The sequence below is a fragment of the Callorhinchus milii genome, unplaced genomic scaffold, assembly GCF_018977255.1.
Source record: "Callorhinchus milii isolate IMCB2004 unplaced genomic scaffold, IMCB_Cmil_1.0 Scaffold3, whole genome shotgun sequence".
Classification (NCBI taxonomy): Eukaryota; Metazoa; Chordata; class Chondrichthyes; order Chimaeriformes; family Callorhinchidae; genus Callorhinchus; species Callorhinchus milii.
The window spans coordinates 34,969,804-34,990,354 of record NW_024704744.1 but is presented as its reverse complement, the minus strand read 5'-3'; the positions used below and the strand labels follow the sequence as shown (position 1 = coordinate 34,990,354).

At 40.7% G+C, this 20,551-nt stretch overlaps 1 protein-coding gene across 1 annotated transcript in view; it reads left to right on the top strand.

Moving 5' to 3' along the window:
• Positions 1–4,450: 4,450 nt before the first annotated feature.
• The window catches only part of rfx6 (regulatory factor X, 6), a 36,436-nt gene continuing 20,335 nt past the window's right edge, over positions 4,451–20,551 (top strand). The window contains exons 1-14 of the mRNA XM_042332827.1: positions 4,451–4,613; positions 5,622–5,778; positions 6,189–6,312; positions 6,661–6,722; positions 7,297–7,374; positions 8,377–8,404; positions 14,368–14,475; positions 15,263–15,340; positions 15,455–15,568; positions 17,024–17,073; positions 17,274–17,433; positions 17,537–17,681; positions 18,679–18,788; positions 19,707–19,824. Of these exons, the coding sequence (XP_042188761.1) occupies positions 4,451–4,613; positions 5,622–5,778; positions 6,189–6,312; positions 6,661–6,722; positions 7,297–7,374; positions 8,377–8,404; positions 14,368–14,475; positions 15,263–15,340; positions 15,455–15,568; positions 17,024–17,073; positions 17,274–17,433; positions 17,537–17,681; positions 18,679–18,788; positions 19,707–19,824 (1,495 nt within the window). The remainder of the gene's footprint in view (positions 4,614–5,621; positions 5,779–6,188; positions 6,313–6,660; positions 6,723–7,296; positions 7,375–8,376; positions 8,405–14,367; positions 14,476–15,262; positions 15,341–15,454; positions 15,569–17,023; positions 17,074–17,273; positions 17,434–17,536; positions 17,682–18,678; positions 18,789–19,706; positions 19,825–20,551) is intronic.

The following is a 20,551-nucleotide window of genomic DNA, read 5'->3' as shown; positions in this document are numbered from 1 at the left end:
GTTGATCACTGGGATTATAGAGATTTCTCCTCCCTCTCTGCACTATTTGTTTCAAACTAGTATAAAATCATAACAATGTCTCAACATAACCCATTTCCTCAGCTAAATGTCACTGTCCTCAAACAAACTGGGGGGTTCACTTTAGCCGATTAAGTTGCAGTATTCTAATGAACACTTAAAAGAACATTATAATGCTCGGATTATTGCAAGGAATTGTATGTGCATATCTCTAGATAAACAGCAGCTTACATATATTCAAATGTTACTGAAATAATTCCATTCATTTCTATAATTTTGAATAGAGCCCATTATTTATCAATATCTATGGAGCAGAAAAGCGTGTTCAATTATACAATGCAAATTATATGTATATAGTGCCTCTCAAGTCAGAAGCAGATCCATTCAAATTAATGCTATGAATAGAAGTAGATTGTATTTTTGGTTTGTTTACAGGTTGATCGCAGACTTTTCTGATCAGCATGATAAATCCTTTCTATGGTTCAGCAAAGACTGAACAAAACATCATTTCACCTGATTCGTAAAAAGATTATCAAGAGCCACATTGCACTTCCACCAATATCAAAGAATGAACACACTGAAAAGTATCCCCAGCTCTGGTAACAAGTTTCATGCATATAGTGCATTTCCAGTCAGAAGCATGTCCACTCAATTGACATATTTTGAACATAGAGTTCCAGAGATGAATACTGTAATTAGAATTACTTACCAATTAGATATTAATAAATTAATCTGCTTTTATTTGAGAGCAAGTACTTCCAATTCCTAATACCTGTCTCTGCACTGTAATTGTACATTAATCTTCCATTACATCCACATTATCTGTATAATTTTGGATTTCTTTTTCTCCCACCAACTTTTTCGCAAACTTTCGTCTGTCCTTCTTGTCTCCTGAAAATGTTTCAGCTCTTTATGTCTGCTGGGGTGTGATTCCATGTAGGAATATGTATGCTATAAAATATGTTTTATCTAGAGTAGAAGAGGAAGGGAGTATTATGGTCAAGTCAGAGCAGAGCTTATCTGACTGCTGCTGCTTGAAGTGGTTCCAGTTCCTGCCAATTAGTTTATTGTGAGCACTGGCGTGGACTGTGTACATATGATCTGACAGACTGTGTGTGTATGGGCTGACAGGCTGCACATTATGGGCTGACATGCTATACATGAATTGGCTGACAGACTGTGCACATATGGTTTGACATGCTGTGAAATGTATAAGCTGGCATACTGTACAAGCATGGGCTGGTACATACTATGCATGGACTGTGTATTTTTCCCCTGATACTCTGCTCTTTGCAATGGACCAGTGAGACTGCAGAGCTGAGTGACAAGTTATTCACTCTAATGAGGCCTGCAGCGATCATAGAGAGAAAGTGGAAAGCAATGTAACCATAGCATATGACCTTGGTTCCAAGGGCTTTGATTTTTCTTGCTCAAGAGACCATTCTTCATGTGTACAACAACAACAAGATTACATTTGTATAGCACCTTTCATGTCGGGAGGATGTCCCAGGTACGCCTTAATAGTCAATTTTGGCATCAAAATTAACCAAACCTGTCTTCGTCTGACATCCAGGCACATGCATTTTCTAACCACTGACTCCAGAAAGAGATCTGGAGATGGAACCCAGGCTGTGTTTCCCCTACCTAACACAGGGCCAAATGCACATTCACAACCACTGCCTTGGCTGAGATAAGCTAACTCAGCACAGACCATGAATTGAACCTGCAATTTTTATTATAGACACTAGACTGTGCTTTTATCCACTGGTCCTTCAATAGACCTCTCCAGATTAATTGGATCTTGATGTTAAATTGTGACAACCCTTAGTTGTCATAATTTCATATTTTCAGACTCATACTCCATATGAGTCTCCATCCACTCATTACTCCCCCCCACATCTTTTTATTCCCTTCTCCCTCATGTGTACATCAAGGAAGGTTTTCAGGAATCTACAGTCAATAGAGGATTTAATATCATGGAGCAGGCAGCATAGCTGTGGCCAGAGCACAGTACATAGCTTTTTTTCAAAACCAGCTCCGATGGCTGTTTATTTCATATCCCTGTCTGAAATGAGTGTTCAAGTCTAAAATCACCCTATTATTCAATTGAAGAGCCCTACTGTTGCAAGTTGTTTTGTTTTTTGTTCAGCTGGTGTCTGACATATGTAGAAACCCAACACCGAGCTTAAGAGTACTGCGTCCAGACCGAAACATCCATGTACCCCAGCTAAATGTGTCTGGAATGAAATATGCACTCCCTCCCCGGAGAGACAAACCCTGCTCCTTAATTCCAGAGAGTATTAGGTGCAGCTTGGAAAGAGTCAAGGATTCGGATCACCCCCAAGTGCGTGTTGGGGTACTGTTGAAGGGTAACAAGCTAAAACCGAATAGCTTGCCATTGAAACCACTGTCTGGGAAATGTTCTATTGCTTGAGTGAGAAGAATCTCTGCCTCCAGTTCCGAACAGTCCAGTGGGTAAATGCACAGCCCAGTGCCCGTACCGGGCTATTGAATTCTATGGGTATAGACTGAGAACAAGGTCATCATACATTTTTTTTTTTGCATCTGTGTGAAGCAAAATCAATGAGCGGGGATGGGGAATTGATCCTAAACGCAGATCACAGGTGATAAAAGTTGTTTGGGAAACTGTGCTCATTTAGGTGTGAAATGCTTCTGTCTTTGTGTGATCAGTTTCCATAGAGAAGTGCAGTATATATAAATCCAATAGCTGCCGCCAGTAAAATATTGGTTCGTGCCTCCCTCCATCCTTGGGCCATAGGTTCGACATGAGTTGGATCAAGATATGAAAACGTAATGATAAACACACATCTCACCGGCAGAGTCGTGGACGAATGTTCCGACCAGTTAATGATTAATAGATCTTTTTTTTTGAGAGGAGGGTGAGGGAGGTGGAGGGTGAGGGGGGGTGGGTGGGGGGGTGTGGTGGGGGTTCGATCCGCCTCTCCACCTTTTCCCCAGAATGATAAGTAAACCTAATTCATCACCGGGACGTAACCATGGGTTTAATTTGCAATGCTCTGGTGTCTCCATTTCACAGTAAAAGGCTGCGGCTCCCACACCTGCCCACCGCCCTCTGGCACCACTGGCAGCTCTGCAAACACACCACAGAGAGAGAGAGAGAGAGGGGCCGCCAGAGCACAGCACCGGAGGAGCAGAGCACCTGATTTGCTCCCCTGGTGAGGGCTGAGGATTGCGATGGTTTAAGTGCCCGAGAGAAGGGAAAGCGGTTGTCTCTGCCCCAGTGGCGAACTGTGATGATTTCGGACCGACTTCCAGCGAGTGCCCTCCGTGCGGAGGGTCAGCCCCCGGGACTGATTCGGGGAATGATGTGAAGTGTCAGTCGGGAGCTTGGGAGAGAGGGCAGGGAGTGGGGGGGCAGAGAGGGCAGGGAGTGGGGGGCAGAGAGGGCAGGGAGTGGGGGGCAGAGAGGGCAGGGAGTGGGGGGCAGAGAGGGCAGAGAGTGGGAAAGAGGGCAGGGAGTGGGGGGCAGAGAGGGCAGGGAGTGGGGGGCAGAGAGGGCAGGGAGTGGGGGGCAGAGAGGGCAGGGAGTGGGGGGCAGAGAGTGGGGGGGGGGCAGAGAGGGCAGGGAGTGGGGGCAGAGAGTGGGGGGCAGAGAGGGCAGGGAGTGGGGGGCATAGAGGGCAGGGAGTGGGGGGCAGAGAGGGCAGGGAGTGGGGGCAGAGAGTGGGGGGCAGAGAGGGCAGGGAGTGGGGGCAGAGAGGGCAGGGAGTGGGGGGGCAGAGAGGGCAGGGAGTGGGGGGCAGAGAGTGGGGGGCAGAGAGGGCAGGGAGTGGGAGAGAGGGCAGGGAGTGGGGGGGAGAGAGGGCAGGGAGTGGGGGGGAGAGAGGGCAGGGAGTGGGGAGTGGGGGCAGAGAGGGCAGGGAGTGGGGGAGAGAGGGCAGGGAGTGGGGGGGAGAGGGCAGGGAGTGGGGGGGAGAGAGGGCAGAGATTGGGGGGTGAGAGGGCAGGGAGTGGGGGGAGAGAGGGCAGAGAGTGGGTGGGGGAGAGAGGGCAGGGAGTGGGGAGGGAGTGGGGAGGGAGTGGGGAGAGAGAGGCAGGGAGTGGGGGGGAGAGAGGGCAGGAGTGGGGGGAGGGGAGGGTGGGGGAGAGGGGAGGGGGGGGAGAGAGGGCAGGGAGTGGGGAGGGAGTGGGGTGGGAGAGGGGCATTGCTGGTAAGCGTTGCTGAGGGCTGGTGAGGGAAGGGTTAGGGACTTGCGGGGCTTTGCCACTCACACACGCCATGAAGATGCCCATGAAGAGGCTGCCCGTGCCCCGGGCTGCCCTGCCCCGGGCTGCCCTGCCCCTGCCTGCCCTGCCCCTGCCCGCCCTGCCCCTGCCCCTGCCTGCCCTGCCCCTGCCCGCCGCTCCCATCACCGCGGCTCGGCTGCGGGAGGAGCCCTACGTGGCTGTGATGGGCAGACGCCTGTCTCGGTTTGCGGACGGGGGCGGCCGCCGTGAGGCTGAGGCTGAGGCTGTGCGGAGGAGCCCGGGGTCCCTGTGTGTGTCCGGCTGTGCCGAGGAGGAGGAGGTGGAGGAGGAGGTGGAGGTCGGCACTGATTTGGGCATTAAATCAGGTTCGTTTCACTCCAAAACAAACCCACGCGACGGTCTGTCTGCAAACAAACCCATTTGTTTCATTGCTTTTTAACCCCCCCACACTCTCCCCCCCTACCCCACCCCCTCCCCCCCCTACCCCCCCCCCCCCTCCCCGCCCTGATATTCAGCAGGTTTTCATCAGCGGGACCTTGTTTTTTTTTAAAGTCAGATCCCGTACCAGTCCCGCAAGGAGTTGTTAAGTATTTGCTCCACGAATTCAAAGCAGATATGCATTCATATGCATTCATATGCATTTGGTGAAATGATGCTACACACATACATGTGGACATGTATATAATCCTTGTACATGTAAAGTCTCTAAATTACGCCGTTTTAATTGACCCTTTTTTTTTGGGTTATCTCTCGGACATTTAGATAGAAGGGAGACGTTTGCATTGCAGCCATTTCAAATATAACCCGTGCAATTGCAGTCGTTGCTGACACCAGAGAGTCCGTGCAAGTCTCAGGCAAACTGTCAGCTTGGAATAGGTTGACTTGACTTTGCTGCCACGGTTTTCCTGCATCAAGCGGAGCAAAGCGGACTTTAAATGTAAAGGCTTTGAATGATATCGCAGATCATCGCTGACCCATTTTTGCCCATGCCAGGTGTGTAAGCCTTCACAGCCAGTGTTTTCCTGATGCGAGCCTCTGGTGCCAATATTTGCAGCTTTTTGTGAAGTAAAGGCCAATATTTTGCATCTGTTGCATTACTACAACTGTTGTAGTAAATTGTGCATTTGCATTACTACAACTGTTGTAGTAATTTGTGCAAAAATCCCTCCCCCCCCCCCCCCTTCTCCCAGGGGGGATTGGCAGAATTAGAGAAAAGGTGAAAAAAACAAACTAAATTCCGATCCTTTAGGTAGTTGATCTGAAACGGTGATCCCTTAGAAATGTGAAGTACAATAACAGGGAAAATCTGTGCAGAACCTCTTCCCAATGATTGTGCAACCGGTCCCCATCACCTTGTCCCCTGTCTCTACCAGAATCAGAGAACTGCAACGAGATTCTATCGTCTGAGGAAGAGGACGGGAATATTTCCGAAGGGAAAACTATCTTGAACGACCAGGAGCAGTGTCAGAAGAGAACCATAACTCAGATCATCAAGGACAAGAAGAAGCAGACACAGTTGACGCTACAATGGTGAGCAAACAGCCCCCAGACAGGGAGATGAGATCAGAGGAGAAGGTGCAGTGAATGAAAAACCTGTGATTTTTGTTTTAAATCTTATATTCTTATATTCTAAATATTATCCGTTAGGGCATTTTTTCTGCGTCCTGTTCTTCTATAAAATCGTGTCATGCTTTTTCATAAAACAATCAACGAACCTGATTACGTTTAAATAATTATGTTAACAACATAAATTTGTTATTAGCGCTAAACATCAAGTATAGAGTAAGAGAACCGATTTCAAGAATTGGAACCAAGTTGCTATCACATCATCAGCTTCCATTTACCAGAGACAAGGGATAAACAATTGCGTTCAAGTGCAGATAATGCTCATTGAAGGGTTGATCTAACCCAAGGTTGACACTTGTTAATTTCTTTGTCAGGTTGGAAGAAAATTACATCGTATGTGAGGGCGTGTGTTTGCCCAGGTGTATCCTCTATGCACATTATTTAGATTTTTGCAGAAAAGAAAAATTGGATCCAGCCTGTGCAGCCACATTTGGAAAGGTAAAAAAAAACACTGTTTGAAGTGATGTACTTACTGTTTATTATTGGATAGTTTATCATTACCAAAAAAACCTCTCCCTGCTTATTTTTATTGTTGAACCCACGGGAGTGTATAGATATTACTATAGTTCATGTCATCTTAAAACTAAGGACTCTATATTTCTGAAAGGAATAAGATATCCCAAGTCTATTTGAAGTGCTCCAGAATGCTACCCGTGCAACATAAGTGCAAGGTGTTGTTGTTGGGTCCTTAAGTTGACATTCTACAAAGGCGTAAATTGATTTCAAGATTTGTTTTCTATCAGTAAATGCAAATCTTTAATGTGAGGTCTTCCTTTGTGTTTTTAGACAATACGCCAAAAGTTCCCTCTACTCACCACCAGAAGATTAGGAACAAGAGGACATTCTAAGTAAGTCTGATTGCTATCATTTTGATGTGCCCTCTGATTGCGTTATCAATGTTTGATCCCAGGTTACTTTTTAATTATATTTTTTCAGACTTTGAACTTGTCAAAATCTGTTTTTTATGAATGACCATGGAAGCTATCATTTGATTTATTACTTGTAATTTGCTCACTAATTTTAACTGATATGACATCTGGCTGTGTGATAACAAGTTATTACAGTTATTAATCAAATATAACTTTCTGCCTTTCTCTCCTGAAAACACTGTGAAGACAATCCTATTTGTTCACCTTTTATGAATTTACCATGCTTTTAGTCATCTTTCTCTTCTCACCACTCTCAGCTCACACCTCAGCTTCGATGCCAAGCCAGTCCTGTTAATCTCCTTTGGACATCCTCCTGATGTGAAAGGCGCTACATAAATGTAAATTTGTTGTATTGTAGTGTCGCACAAACACACTTACCATGTACCAATGAATTGTTCTAAGCAATTTACAACCATGAACATTGTTGAGTTTTTTCATTGTTCATTTGTCACTCTTCAAAATATAAGCGAAATATTTTGATTCTGTATCACAGGTACCATTACTATGGAATAGGCATAAAAGAAAGCAGTGCGTATTATCATTCAGTATACTCCGGAAAAGGCTTGACAAGGTAATTTACCCTGTAATTTTCTGTTAAAAATAGTTTTCAACATAAAATTGATATGAGTGCAATTAGAGGCTTGGTTTATTAGTCGGTTTTGTGATAGCTAAAGTGTATTTACCCAGGTGAAAGCTAACAGGATTAGTGCACTATTATACCAAACAAAATGCAATCTGTTCCTGGACTGCAAATCAAACCTATTCTTAGATATGGGTGGAATAATGCATGAATGGCCTATAGAAACCCAGATGAAAGATATGCAATGCCTTTGAGATCTGAGAGTTGCTAGGAGTACTTGAGAATCAGGCAGATTATTACTGTAGAAATGCAATATTTCTGTGCTTTTAAGTGAGCTCTGATTGGAAATGTAACTTATAAAAAGCAATATTGCCAAAGAAAATCATTGAAGAAGTTGAAATAAACTTCTGGCACAACTCTGCTGATCGTTGATCAAAACATTCTGAGATACAAAGCACTATTGTTTTATTGAGGAGATTAATGTGATGAAAATTTGGAATTTCATTCTCTTTTAAAACAGTGCAGAAAATTCAATAACGTAACACAGGATTACAACATTAAATATAGAAGAGTGATTTAGTGATGTATAAACATTCTCAAGGATGAGATATTTTAATGTGCTTGTGGAATACCCAGGTGAGACAAAGTATATCTCTGTGTACCATATAGCATATCATATCTTCTCATTCGGATGAAACGTTAAACCAAGGTTGTGTCTGCCTGTTTTGGTTGGAGTGAAGATCATTCACTTTGTGGGACATTGCTTTGTGCAAATTCACTTCTGTGTTTACCTAGATAATTGCTACACTTTTAAGTAAATCATATGAAGATGTCTTCCCAACATGAAAACCACTATACTAAATGCAAAGATTATTATTATTATTATTATGAAGTCTGCCTGAATTGATAAGATTAGTTTAATTATCTTCAAATGAGAATAATTGTTTTCAATTATATAAACCTATTGAAATATGGTTCCCCCATTCTGCATAGGTTTTCTGGAAGCAAGCTAAAGAATGAGGTATGTTTTATTACAGCTACATAACTGCTATTAGATGTATATGTGTGAATTAACTGTAAATATATACTACAAAGAAAAAGGAACAAGACTAGAAAGTTAATATTGCGCCTGTAATTCTTGGCTTTCTTTCAAAAAGTTGAGAAAAATACAATATTTCTTTCAGGAACATGGGCAATAAAATCCCAAATTTAATCCTACTGATGTCATGGAGCAGTACATTAACTATTAAATCTGTTAAAGAATCAAACTTCACTGACTTCATTTGCAGTTTTATTGGGCCATGGAAATTGAAAACAATATTTAGTTAAAAAAAATCTTTTTAATGTAGAATATCAGGTGGTGCAGGGATCCACAAAAAGCATTCAGAGCTACATATCTTGTCACCTGTTGATATCTTGTGGTTGCCCTCTTTCTTCCATTCATGAGAAGTGTCCAGTATTGTAACTTTGCAACTGTAAAGGTTATCAGCCATAAAATGTTGGTGAGGGATCAGAATCAATGATGTGCGCTTGACATTAGAGATGAATTACAAGAAGATACTTTGTATGTTCTGACATTGAAACATATAAATAACAAGGACATAATTGTCACAAAATGCAGGGGAATAAAATTCCTGGCTGAAATACCTACATTATGATTGTTATTACAATTACATAAACAATAAACATTACATCCAATAGTTTACAGAGAGAAACAGCCTGAAAGTCTGAATACACTATGTTAAGAATATTTACGTTTTTGTTCCTGGTTGTCATCCACAAGCATGTTATTAAGAGTGCCTTTTTAAAGGTAATGCTGTCTAAATGATTTTGTAAATTGTGGCTAAATTTGTAAACTCAAATCAACCAAAAGATTGGCTGAGTTTCCAAAACATATCTATGTTTTGTAATTCTAAAATACGTATCTCTTAGCTAACCCTAATACGTGCCAGGTAACCCCATTATAATGAAGTCTCTCGGATCTAAAAAAAACATAGGTTCGTGAAAGAAATAGTCATAATGTGATATCTGGCTTCTGGCACAATCTGCCAAGTTGGCCGCACATTAATGGACTGTTGGTGTTGGTGGTCATCACTGACTGACCAGCACGCTGTGTAAATGTGCAAGGGTTAAGCTGTTCTGTCTGGAAGCCAGAAGTGTACATCAGCTGTATTGACGGGTTCACAAGAGACCAGCATTTTAAGTCAACTTATGCTCTAGTGAGGCACTTAATAGCAGTGTCACCTTGTATCATCTCATAGAGACCAGCCTAATCTTAATCTTAGTGAAATTCTGGGTTTGACATTTGTTTTTAAAAAAAACATTTGAGATTTAACTTTTCAACAACAACAAAATAACATTTGTATAACGCCTTTCACATCGGGAGGACGTCCCAAGGCGTTGGACAGTCAGCATTTCAGACCCGAGGTGGGAGTCAATATCGAGGAGGGTGGAGGGCAGGAGGGGAATCGAAAACACGGTCAAAGAGGAGGGCCTTGAGAAGGGTCTTGAAGGAGGAAAGGGAGGGGCGAGGCAGAGGGACTAATTTTACTGATGTTGGAAAGCAAATGATTGAACCTGATGATATATAAACTGCTTCTAGCATTTGTGTCTTGTGCATCTCTGCTCCTACTCTGTCCTTTTCTTTGCTGGTGGTGTGATTATCTCTAGATCCAGCTAGCCTTTATTCTTGACCTGTCTGTCTCTGCTCCCTGAGTACTTATCTGTACATCCAGCATATTGTGGTGCTCTCTCACTTCTCTGTGATTGCTGTGGTTGGGTAAGTTGATCTTTGAATCTGTACCTACTTTGTGCACGTATCAGTTAGGCTTCTCTGCTCTTGTTTTTATATTAAAGATAGTACAGCTTGATGAGTATCAGTCAGCTATGCTTACTTTAACCTGATTTATACTGCCTATCAGTAAATTTTTATCAGGTGAAAAAGCTGCTGCAAAAATACTTTTGTGGTTAACTAACCTTTCATATCCATTCATCCATTTTGCTCACAAAATTCACCCAATCACAACGCTTTACTATATCTTTGAAGTGCTTTGCGGCTTCTCAAAGATGTGATAAGACACTATATCAAATGCAAGGATTATTATTTTTTAAAAATCCTTAATTTTTTGAAGACGTTTTTAATTTCTTCTCTATTTTTAGATTTCTCTGTGTGTTATATAATTATATGTTTTATATCTTGTGCAATTAAATACTATTAAAATTATATTTTGATTTACAAAGTGTGTACATCCTGGTAAAACAAATCAATTCAAAGCATTCAAATATTTGTATTGAGTGAGCTCAGACTGTGATCAGAGGACAGAAGAATCCTGACCCATTCAAAAACAGATTTCCTGTTAAATAATCTAATAATTGACGGGTTCAGAAAGCGTAGGTTTTATCTGACCAATCTCATAAACATTTTTAGGAGGTGACAATCAAATTTGACTGTAGGAAGCTACGTGATGAAGTGTATCTAGGATTCAGGAAGTTGTTTGACAAAGTACCACACGACTCCTCCGGAAACTGTGGTCACTGGTTATCAAGGGCAAGATGTGGGTGTGGATTCAGAATTGGGTGAGAGGAAGGAATCAGAGGCTCTTTGTAAGCGGAGCTGGGTCAAATGGGACCCCTCCTTTTCCTTGTGTACATTAATGCCCTGGAATCACAGGCCCAGTGTAAGATAGTTAAATTTGCAGATACCATGACATTGGGAAGAACTGTGGAATCAGAGGAGGCAGCAAAGGTCCTACAAAAGAAACGGAAAGGGTATACACATTGGCCAATAGATGACAAATGAAGTTTAAAACTGATAAATGCAACGTAGTACATATAGGATCCAAGAATAGGAAATACAATTTCTCCATGGGCATGAACTTGCCAAGGGGGAAGCTGAAAGAAATCTAGGGGTGTTAGTTGCCTCATTGCTCACTATGTCAAAATAATGTGAGCCAGCATTAAACAAGGCAAGCGGGATGCTGAGCTATATTGTTAAATCAGTGGAGTTTAGATTCCCAGATGTCATACTCAGAGCAGAGCCCGAAAGGCTGAATGGTCTATTTCTACCCTGCACTACATTTGAAGGCCTGGAGATCCTGGCCACCACTGCACACAGACACAAAGAGAGACACACTCACTCACAGACATACACTCACAGACACAGAGAGACACACTCACTCACAGACACACACTCACAAATACAGAGAGAGACACACTTACTCACAGACACACACTCACAGACAGAGAGACACACTTACTCACAGACACACACTCACAGACACAGAGAGACACTCACTCGCAGACACAGAGAGAGAGACACTCTACTCTCACAGACACAGACGAGACTCACACTCACAGGCACAGAGAGACACTCACAGACACAGAGAGAGAGACACTCACTCACAGACACAGAGAGAGAGAGACACTCTCACAGACACAGAGAGACTCACACTCACAGCCACAGACAGAGACACACATACACACATACAGAGGAGAGAGACTCAGACACACTCACCGAGAAGAGAGACACACAGACAGTCTCAACAACGGTGCATTGGGATTAGTGAAACCCATTTCCTGCATGCGCTGTACCACACATGCACGTCATGAGCCACTCCACGCACAGTAGCAGTATCGAGTAAGCAGCCAGCAGCAGGTGCAGAGTCCCAGGACTCCGAGCTCACTGTGTTTGTACGGGTTTGTAGTGAAGGGTGTGTTTGTAGCGGAGAAGAGTGATTAAAGCGGATCCCACTGAAAAATTGTAGCTGCACTTTTCTATTGGCCCAGGTTATGAGTAGCGACTAGACACATTAGGGCTTTTCAGTCTTGAAGGAAGACTAATCATAGGGGACCTCATAGAGATGTATAAACTTTTAAATGGGATTGAAACCCAGATCAATACTTTAAGATGTATTATGACATTAGAGCAAGAGCACGTACGTTTAGAGTTGTAAAGGGAAATTTCAGAGCAGATACCAAGACGTTTTTTCTTTACGTACGGAGTAATCAACAATGGAACAGGGTGCCAGGAAAGGTGATAGAGGCCAGAACACTTGACTCATTTAAAAAGCAGCTTCATGCAGTGATGGGGGGACAGTGGGTGTTCTGGAGGGATGTGATCAGATGGGCCGAAGGGCCTTCTTTTTTCCAGGCTGATATTGTGATCTTCCAGATCAGTTGTATTTTATTGAGAATGGACTACTTTAAGATGTCAGCAACTTTGTTATCTGGATAAATTAGTAACTATTGAAAGTCGCACACATGATTGAACAGATAATTCAGTCTAAAATCAAGTTGGGATAATAGCCCATGGGCTAACCATGTTCAAATGAACAAAAACCCTCAATTGTGTCATTAAGAAGTAATGAAAGTGATTACAGGTGATTCTGTAATGGGAAAATAATCCTAGCTGCAGTTTCAAAGACAATATTGCAATCATTATTGCAGTACTAAATGAGATCTAATAAGGAATTTAGGAGGAAGATGTTGCCATACAGGGTGATAAGTATGTAGAACTCACTGCGGCAAACTGTGGATGAAGCAAAAAGCATCAACATATTTAAGCAGAAACTTAACTCAAACATGAGAAGGAAATAAGAGATGGGTGTAGGAGAGATGGAGGTTCATGTGGAGTAGAAACATTGACATGGTTTAGTTGGTTTGGGTAGCCTGTTCCTGTGCGGTATCATTCTGTCACCTACACATCCATCCATTCATTGGTACCTCCTTATCTCTCTGAATCTCTTCCCTATTTCTCCGCCTTATCCCTGCTCAGCTAACTTGGGCTTGCCACATGTGCCCCATCCTCTGCACTCTACAGTCTACGGCAGAGTTTTAAGATCCTATGCCCCTAACCTCTGGAGCTCCCTCCCTCTTCCACTCCATCTCACCCTCTCTCTTTCTGTCTTTAAATCTGACCTCAAATCATACCAAATGGACCTATGGCTATTTCCTTCTTCCCCTTTCCCCTCCTTCCTCCCCCCTCTTACTTGCTTGGAGTCCAACCTCATCATTGTGAGTGTGTGAAGGGCACGATATAAATGCAAGTTGTTGTTCTAATTCTCTGTAAAACGATCATTGGAGAAGAATGTTCTTGGACTAAAAGACATTTGAAATTACTTAAATCTGTACAATATATATATAACTATTCTGTCTCCAACTATCCATTCTATCTCCTATCAAAACTGATTACTTGGTCAGTTATATTGTTGTTATTGAGTAAATGTGTGTGGTTTTTCATGTTGCATTAATGCAGTAACTGCAGTTTAATTCTGGTTAGAGGGAGTGAATCTGAGGGTGGTCCCAATTCAAGTGAGTTGCAAAGGGGATTAATTTCTCCAATATTTGAAATTCCTCACTTTGAAAAGTCCAATCAAATTCTATAAATATATATGAGAGAGAGAACGTATAAATTGAATCTCTAGGAGAAATGTCAATAATCTCATTCAGTTATATAGTTAAAAAATGTCTCCTTTCCGCCAGTAAAAGGAAAAAGGAGTCCAACACTTTCAGATAAAGAAAATTTGGCAGCTAGAAAATTGGTGGGAAAATGTTTCATTTATGTGAATAGAGAAGTTATAGGTTACCGATAAGATGAATTCTCTCCATGTACCTTTACATTTCATAACATGCATGTGGAGTGCATGAATGAGATTTCATTCCATCTCAGTTATTGTTAGCAGTTGTTCGGCCAGTGCTGACCATTTAGTTATTTTTGGATAGTACCTACATTGACGTATTAATGACTACAGCACAATCACTGCTGCAATATAAAGTAATAACCGACATCTCATCACTGAAAACGACACCTATATTTCTAAGCAATGTACTATGTACTTTATATTGCTTATAAATTTAGAATAATATTGGAATCGTCACACCCTAAAAGCGCATGTAGATCTTTTAGAATTATTTCTAAGCCTCTACAATGTTTAAAAATCATGGATTGTCAGTAAAGTAACTGAATCAATTTTATTTTTTTAACAGGGAGGTTTCACTCGGAAATATTCCCTCAGTTCAAAAACGGGAACCTTGCTACCAGAGTTCCCCAATGCCCAGCATCTTCTTCTTCATGGGTCTATTTCAAAGGAAAAGGTAATGTTCTTAAAAGATCTTCCATTCATTTATAAATAGGTACAAGGACTGTGAACAAGCTTAACTAGAAACAACTTCTGTGTTACCGTTTATTCATGTTACATATGGTAAAGTTGTCAGATCAATTAACGAAGCATGCTGAAATACTGCCCTCTCAACTCTGGGGCCCAGAATCTATTCCAACTTTAAAAAAAAATCTATATTGTGTTTGTTATAGTTATTTGCAAGTTGCGCTGAAGTCCAGACCACTCTTGAGGAAATGATTCCAGGAGCATATCAATTTGGGCTAGTTCAGTTTTAATGTGCAAATTAATTCTATCACTGTTTCTACAATTAACACCTTTGGAGTTCTACCCCTTAGCTTGTGCTCATTTGATGAGTAAACTAAAGTATAAATCCAACTTCCATTATACATCCCAGCACTTTAGGACATCCTCCCAGTGTGAAAGGCACTATTCAAATGTAATTTATAATTGTTTTTGAATATTGATCTGCTGGAAACTAATGGGTGAAAAATGCACGGTTTCTTAACAGATTTGATGTATTATTGTATGTGTAATAAACAATAGTGTTTTTTCCATCTATTGCTAAAGACTGGCCATAGGTATGAATCTTATAAGGCAATTTTCCAATCAGATTAATGTGGAAATGGATTTCATTCAGTAGCACTCCTCTAATGTACTTTAATCACTTTCATGTTATAAACCAGTATAAGATGATTGAACAAAGATAAAAGCAACATTGTGAAAATCAAATGAATTATAAGACTTTTTTCCCCCAATCACAGGTAGATACTCTAATAATGATGTACAAAACTCATTGTCAGTGCATCCTGGACAATGCAATCAATGGGAACTTTGAAGAGGTGAGATCATTAAAATAGAATTGATGTTATAGTCACTTTTTCAGATCTAAGAAAGTTAAAAAAATCATTTGGATTCATTAAGAACAATAAATATTTTATTGTGTTGGTTTTCAGATTCAGAACTTCCTCTTGCACTTCTGGCAAGGGATGCCTGACCATCTTCTCCCATTGCTGGAGAATCCTGTTATCATTGACATATTTTGTGTGTGTGATTCCATACTCTATAAGGTGAGTATTCTATAAATAGATTTAGCATTCAACAAGGTCATTGGAATAAATAATTGCCTATTTCCTATAGGAACGGCATCACGTAAAAACAGCTGAAACAATGGCTTTTTGCCTAAAGGAAATGATTTACACATGGAATTTAGCAAATTCATAAATTAGAATTTTAGTAGACAACAAAATAGGTTGCCACAAAGCTACACAAAATAAACAAATCCATCATGATTCCACCTCTTCCCCTTAACCTAGACAAAATGTTACAGTCCAGTGGAATCCCACAAGAAAAAACTACCCTGTGGTATAAATTGACATTGTGTGTGTCAGGACAGAAGAATCCCAACTGAATTAAGTTGGTTTTCTCTTCAACTGCACTCTACAATACTCCTCCGGAGTCCTGTAGCATATTGGTTAGAGCATTCGCCTCACAAGCGAGAGGACTTCCAGGCAGGCTGAAACTTTAGGTAAGTTTCCTTACTTCACACATCTCTGTTTACCTAGCAGTAAGTAGGAACCCGGTCGTTAGTCGTTTGGCAGATCGTTTTTCCGCTGGTGATAATCCCTTTTTTTAAAAAATTGATCACGCAATCCACGACTGTTTGTGGGACACTGCTGTGTGCAATTTGCTGTCGCATTTCACCCACAAAATATACAATCAGTTCACTTTAAATATATTTAGTGAAGCGCTTTGAGACATAATAAGGTGCTATATCAAATGCAAAGATTATTATTATTATTACTTCTGCCTTCAGAACTTAAGAGCTCAGCAGGCCTGCTGTGGAAGTTTTCAAGATGGCATTGTGACATTCAGGGCTTCTCAAAAACATTGTGGGTGTGCGTGGTGGTGGAGGGGGAGTCATAATCTGGGTTGTGTTAATTATCAATCAATAAAAAATCAGCAGAATTTTCTAATGCATTCTTTGGCATAATTATCACAAAGGTTGTGGTACGAAATGCTGCAAAGTCCCCCCGTTATGGATATATATATTTTTACCCGGATTGTGAATATGGCTAATTTAAAAAAACATTATTTAACACTAAAACTGAGGTATTTGCCATAGATCAGTAACTTCTATTATCTTTCATTTTAATGGAGTCCTGTAGCTCAGTGGTTAGAGTACCCGCCTTTCAAGCGAGACACCTGGGTTCAATTCCAGGCAGGGCGAAACCTTGGGCAAGTTTCTTTACTCCACACGCCTAATAATAATCCCTCCAAAAAAACAAAACAATAATAAATTGGTCATTTTCAACCCATGACTGTTTGTGAGACACTGCTGTACGCAATTGGCTGCCGTGTTTCGCCCACAAATATACGGTCAACTCACTTTACAGCATATTCTGTGAAGCGCTTTGAGACGTCTAGAAGATGTGGAAAGCGTTATATCAAATGCAAGGATTATTATTATTATTTATTATTAATATTATTAATGGAGTCATTATTTTCTGCAATGTTTCCCCAAGGTTCTAACAGATGTGTTGATTCCAGCAACAATGCAAGAAATGCCAGAAAGGTAAGTTTTGCACACTGGAAAGGGAATATATATAAGCTATAGTTACTGTTTTGCAACCATGCCAGCTAATAGNTTTTTTTTCAATGTTTGATAGTAGTTGCGGCAAAGAGAATTCTGGGCCTATGTAGCTCTTAAACTATTATGTTCTCCAGGATGCAAACAAAAGCATGCTTAAATGATTCATTATTTGTTTTTATTAGTTTGCTGGCAGACATTCGGAATTTCGCCAAACATTGGGAACATTGGATATCTACATCACTGGAAAATCTCCCAGATGCCCTTTCCGATAAGAAGCTACCCATCGCACAAAGATTTGTGTCATCATTAAAACGGCAGACTTCATTTCTGCATCTCGCCCAGGCAGGTGTTGAGCTAATTCTTCGACAAAATATCTCTACACGTGTTAGTTATGCACAACCCTCTTTACATCTGCATTAAACTCATTTCCTGTTGTTTTACACAGATTGCCCGGCCTGCCTTGTTTGACCAGACTGTGGTGAATTCCATGGTGGGTGATATTGAAAAGGTGGATCTGAACAGCATCAGTTCACAGGCCCTTCTCACAGTATCGGGTGGAACAGACCAGGACTTTGAACTGTATTCTGATTGTAAGCACACAATACTTAATTTTGTAGTATTACAGCAGTTGTATTTAGTAGCCATGGGCTAAAACAGAAATCAGTGGGCAAAGGCAAGCACAATGTACACAACCAAAGTTCAGTAACTTAGACGAAGAAAAGTCAGCTAATACTAAAAATGGTCAAGGCTCCACCTTTCAATGCATGAAAATTCAGCCTTAATTTAAAACATTGTCTTTTTCTACAACTGGAAAGTGGAAAACTAGCTTCTGAATCAAGACTGAATTTGAGTTTTCCACAATTCTGCATGTTTGAAGTTTGAAGATAAAATGGCCTCACAGGCTGAGACGAGGTGTAACGTCAGAGATATACATAGATTTACAAAGAATGTACAGCACAGAAACAGGCCATTCAGCTTAACCAATCTGGTTGCTAGCGCTTATATCGGGCAGGTCTAGGGTTGAAAGATTTGGGGCATGGGGGGGGAGATTGAGGTCAGGATTTGGCCCACTTATCTCCACTACACTGTCACGGTCAGTCGGTGGACAATGTCTGGACTTTGATTGGTCATGAACCCCCCCCCCGACCGCCACCCCACTGGCTCCATAACTGGTTTATACCCCCCATGAGTCTCCACCCATTCCTTTCTCACTTCCATACCCTTCTATTACCTTCTAATTCGTATGAAAATCTCGAGTGTTTTGTACTAGTATTTTGAAAATGTTTATCTCTTTTATAACAACAATTTGACTCTGAAAGAAAATAATAGCAGCATAGTGAAGCATGCTTATGTAGCGATACTTAATTCTGTGATTTGTACAGGACTGAAAAGACTATTATAATCCATGTGGGAAGTCCAAATGTTTAAATAAAATCGTATGAATGTAAAATAAGATTTAAATTTAGAAATTCAAAAAGTATTCATAAGGAATTATCTGAATGAACTGTGTCATGGTTTTGATCTTTCGGTGCTCTTGAGTTTTCAAATACTTAGAGCAACCTCCTGTTATCCTTTTTTACCTACTAGATGACTCTGTTACAGTGTTTCAAGAGCTGAAGGACCTGCTAAAGAAAAACGCCACTGTGGAGTCATTCATTGAGTGGTTGGATACAGTGGTAGAGCAACGGGTTATCAAGGTACTTCATATATATTCAATATACGTTATATATCAGTACTTTGGATAAGACATAAAACCAAGGTCATGTTTGCCTGTTCAGGTGGACGTTAAAGATCCCATGGCCATATTCAAAAAAAAGAAGGGAGTTTCTACCGGTTTTCTGGCCAACAATCGCACAAATAAAATTAGTCACTCACTCCATGGCTGATTGTGTGACATTATTGAGCTCAAACTGGCTGCTGTGGTTCATCCACAAAATACAGTCAATCCACTTACAATATATCCTGTGAAGCGCTTTGAGATGTCTCAACGATGTAATAAGATGCTATATCAAATCCAAGAATGATTATTATGTTAATCATATAATCTTTGTGTAAGAATTCAAATAGAATAAACAGAGTTAATTTGTAGAATTCACAAATCAACAAGATTGTTTTGAATGAAGAAGGCTTTCGGCCCATCTGATCTCATCCATCTAGAATAATCGCTTAGTGTCGCTTAGTGTCCTTTCAACATAACATCAAACTGTTCTTTAAAATAGTCTGGTCTCCACCATCTTTCCTGGCAACCTGTTCCAGTCATTAATTAGCCTTTGTAAGGAAAAGCTTCATGGTGCCTGACCTGAAATTGCCCTTTGCCTCTCTAAACCTATGTCCTCTTGTTTTCCTTGATGCATCCTAAAGTTCGGTCTAGATTTACTTTTTCAGTTCTATTTAAAATTTTATGAGATCTTTGAGTTATTTTTTCTTAAGACTGAAGGTCCCTAGCTTAACTAATCCTTAATCGTAATTCATTAATATAACAAGAGTTTGAATATTTGTCATGTTCTTATAATAATAATTGTGTTTTATACACAATACAAGGTTTGTGCACAATAAGTATATTCTTGTTCTTGTCTTAATGATATAACAACTTCTAATTTACTTTTCTTTCTAAGCCAAGTAAACAAAATGGAAGATCACTGAAGAAGCGAGCCCAGGATTTTCTTCTGAAATGGAGCTTTTTTGGGGCCAGAGTCATGCACAACCTTACTCTCAACAACGCCTCAAGTTTTGGTAAGCTTACAGGTTTTCAATGTTTGAGGATGGTTAGTTATAGTTGCATATATTGTAAATTTGTCTCCTTTCTATTGGCCAGTAATGAACATATTACTTATTTTTATATTATTAAGTATATATGAAATATAATTGCTTGTTGAGAAACCAGATAAAAATGTATACATATATGTGTTTTATACACAGTAAAAGGTTTGTGAACAATAAATATATGTAACAAATAATCCAGGTAAAGCGTTGCAGGTTTATGGCATATGATATGTAATCAGATGACCAGGTTTATCAGGTACTAGTTGTTACAGCTTGTTGAAGGACAAAGCAAGAGAAGCAAACACTGGAGTTTGTTTACATTGCAAGATTGAATTCATTGTGGATCCATTGATCTGAACTAAGTTCAGTCTGTCAGTATTTATATTCACAACCCCCTACACCTATTGTGAATTAAGCTATATCAGGAACAACAGCATCTATGTGATCAGTGGTGATATTATTCAAGCTAAACCAAACCTCAATCAACTATTTCTATTTTTGTTGAGATCAGGTTCAAACAAGTACCCTTCAACTGCCATAAGGTCCAATAGAACATATCAACCTCTCCTTATCCATTGGCACTGTTCCCACCCCCTAAAAACAGCTGTCATCAACCCCATCCTCAAAAAACCTTCCCTGGACCCATCCCTACTCTCCAGCTATCACCCAATCTCCAAATTCCCATTCCTCTCCAAGG